Consider the following 3,141-nt stretch of genomic DNA (forward strand, 5'->3'; position numbering starts at 1 on the left):
GATCTCAATTACTTTGTTTCTCATTTGTTCCTGAATTTCTTTGGATCGCAGCATGATGTCTAGCTTTTGAGGATCTTTTGGTCTACCTCACTTTTTCAGGCACGTCCTATTTAAGTGATTTCTTGATTGAGAACAGGTGTGGCAGTAATCAGGCCTGGGTGTGGCTAGAGAAATTGAACTCAGCTTTCCAAAGATGTGATAAACCACAGTTAATTTATGTTTTAACAGGGGGGGGGGGGCAATCACTTTTTCACACAACTGTATATGTGTGTATATATATATGTATATATACACGCACAGAGAGGGGTTTTAAAAAATGTGAAGTTGAACAGAAGTGCTTAAACTCGTCTTAGTATTGATGTTGGTTATTACTAATTTGTCCGTACTGGTTCATGGTATTTAATGAATATTCTTTGTGAAATAAGAGATCTTTCGGTTAACTCTGTGGACAGGAAGTAGCAGACGTGTGATTTCCTGTTGCAGTTTGAGGCGTGGGGGGAGTCAGAGTGGCGAGTAATGGAGGACTCTCGGCACATGGTGGAAGAGGTGTTGACTCTTTGTCTCCAGAGGATCACCATGGAGGAAACCAGCATGAGCACTGAGCGCGGTGAGACACAACACTGACTCAGTAACAATTTATTTAATGTCAAACAACAGAGAAGCTGAGGAAGTTCTGAACATTCATCTCCGTCCAGAATAAAGTTATTTTAGGACTCTGAGACCGGAGGTCCTCTTGTTTTATTAGTTCTGCCATAATGCCTCTTTGATGGGATTAGTCGCTGGAGATGCAAGTGATGAAAAGATGGACAACCTGGAGCTGAAGACAACCTTAACACTGACCCTCCAGACATCTCTCATTTCTCTTTACTGCAAACCTTCTGCTCTCTGTTTGACGATGATGTTTGAGATATTTCCCGCCTTCTTTCAGAGTTACTGCAAGTGGTGAAAAACCTGGAGAAGGTGAGGAAGCAATGGCTGCACGCCGAGCTGGAGCAGAAGAAATACAAAGAGCTGCTGGTGAAGTCAGACGTGTCCAAAGCTGCTCTGGAGGTCAAACTGAAACACGCTCGAAACCAGCTGGACGTGGAGATGAGGAAACGCTACAAGATGGAAGCAGACTATCATTACCTGGTGAGTCCTGCTGCTGAAGAACCGCTCAATGGTCCACGTGTTGGTCCAACCCCCCCATGGGAGGACCAGCCCTTTAGCATTAGGACTAATTTGTAATGAAGTGTGCGGCCTGCAGGAGGCGCTGACAGCTCCTTCTCTCTCTTCTTCTCTCTGATTGGTAGCAAAGGCAGATGCAGCTCATGTGTGACATCCTGCTCCACGACAGTAAATCCAGCGCCTGTTTGAACTCCGAGCAGAAATCTCTTCTGGCCACATTTGAACATAAAGGAGGAAACGTGACTCTGCACCGACGCAGCAAACGGTAGACGAAGAGGAAACGCTCCTCAAGCAGCTCAGTTTGTTCACAGTCACCAGTTCTGCTCCCTCCTCATCCTCCTCATCCTCAGCCCCTCTTCACTCACTGTTTTGGTGTTTCTTACTTTTTAAAGGTGTGGATCAGGCCAGATCTAAACCCCCTTCAGCTAAAGATCTCTTTCACTCTTACTGATATGAAGTGAGCTGCTCTGACAGTCCAGCCTGATGATGATCTTTGTGGTTTTAGACTAAATGAATAAGTGTATAATGTAATCTCCGAGGTGAAGCTGATGAGGTGTCTACTAAGGTCCTCAGCTCCCCGTAAGCCTCCATCACTGGTGCTAGCTGCTATAGCTGTATTCTTGTATCTCAGAAAAGTCCTCATCGAGAGTCTGTACGGATTTCCTGAGAGCTTCAGTGAATCTTTTCAGAAGGTTTTATCTGGGTCATGTCAGAGGTTTTTAAAAGGTTCCAGGAGTTAGTTCAGGACATTGTGGAGTTTCAGAACCAGGATTTAATTTAACTTTTTCTTTTGTTCATCCAGGTTGTGTGTGATAGACGAGTCTTCGTTCCTGTCCCACTCTGACATCAGCTACGATCGGACCGATGATGACGTGGTACAATCAATAAAATAACATATTAAAGGATCAGTCCGTCTGAATCTTAACAGCTAAAGTATCAAATCCAGGAGTCTTTTTTTTTTCATATCACCCATCGGTTTTTACGTAGATTTCTTTCTTTCCAGCCATCCATTGATTTCCTCATTTATATTCAAATGAAGACACTTCAAATAGGAAGTCAATTTATTTATGTTCCATCTTTATGTCAAGGTAGAGTGCTACAACATGATTTACTATAAAGTCTTTCATGGGTTTTCTTTCTTGTCAAAACTTGATGAATTTTAAGTTGATGTTATAGAAAATTGTAAAACATTAAAATCCATGTTCTGCATTAAAGAAGCAGCCTGACGTCAGTTTGTGTCTTTTGTTTCAGGATCTGGACACGACTTCCATTAAACCTTTGAAATCTCGAGCCAGGGAGAGGAGGGTAAGTGGTCCACTACGATCCTTGAGCTTGACGTTCTGTTGGTCCTCTGCAGCTCTCGTCTGTTCTGACGTTTTATTGGTTCTCTACAGCGCTCCTCGATGGGACTGCCTGTCGGCGCTCCAGTTGGGAAGCGAGGAAGAAGCGGGAATCTTTCTGCAGAGCTGCTGGAGATGAAACCTATAGAGGTGAGCCGCTCTATGGAAACGTGGCGTTAGAGGTTCTTTGATCCTTTAACAGATGATGCAGAGCATTAAAAACCACAAGGTTTCCCTCTGAAGCCTCGTTTCTTATTAGCTTGATGACGCATATATGTAAATGCAGGACATCAAAGGGACCTCTAGATCAAACGCGTATTTCAAAATGCTTTATTAAAGTTCCTGCTTGGAAAATGATTCCATGTCTGATGACTTGTGTCCTCTTCTAACCCTAACCCTAACCCATCCAAAGCAACGTCTTCCAGGTTGTCCTGAGGGAACCAGACCAGATCTAAAATCTCTCCAGCCTGTTCTGGGTCTACCATGGGGGCCTCTTATGGGAGGCATCAGCTTCTCGAATATTGCTGCTTGCCTTTGAATTATGTTTCATATGTCAAGTTTTACTTGTGACGAGCATGTTTCACATTTTATAAACCAAACGATTAAATGAGAAACACCTCAATGTCCCCCCCCC

At 43.6% G+C, this 3,141-nt stretch overlaps 1 protein-coding gene across 1 annotated transcript in view; it reads left to right on the top strand.

Annotated features, from left to right (window-relative positions):
* The window catches only part of LOC116400772 (rac GTPase-activating protein 1), a 17,854-nt gene that overhangs the window by 5,198 nt on the left and 9,515 nt on the right, over positions 1–3,141 (top strand). Inside the window, exons 2-7 of the mRNA XM_031878790.1 lie at positions 484–607; positions 929–1,131; positions 1,293–1,432; positions 1,970–2,042; positions 2,419–2,472; positions 2,562–2,657. Of these exons, the coding sequence (XP_031734650.1) occupies positions 517–607; positions 929–1,131; positions 1,293–1,432; positions 1,970–2,042; positions 2,419–2,472; positions 2,562–2,657 (657 nt within the window). The 5' untranslated portion in view covers positions 484–516. The remainder of the gene's footprint in view (positions 1–483; positions 608–928; positions 1,132–1,292; positions 1,433–1,969; positions 2,043–2,418; positions 2,473–2,561; positions 2,658–3,141) is intronic.

Source organism: Anarrhichthys ocellatus, unplaced genomic scaffold, assembly GCF_004355925.1.
Source record: "Anarrhichthys ocellatus isolate YVR2014 unplaced genomic scaffold, GSC_Weel_1.0 scaffold203, whole genome shotgun sequence".
Lineage (NCBI taxonomy): Eukaryota > Metazoa > Chordata > Actinopteri > Perciformes > Anarhichadidae > Anarrhichthys > Anarrhichthys ocellatus.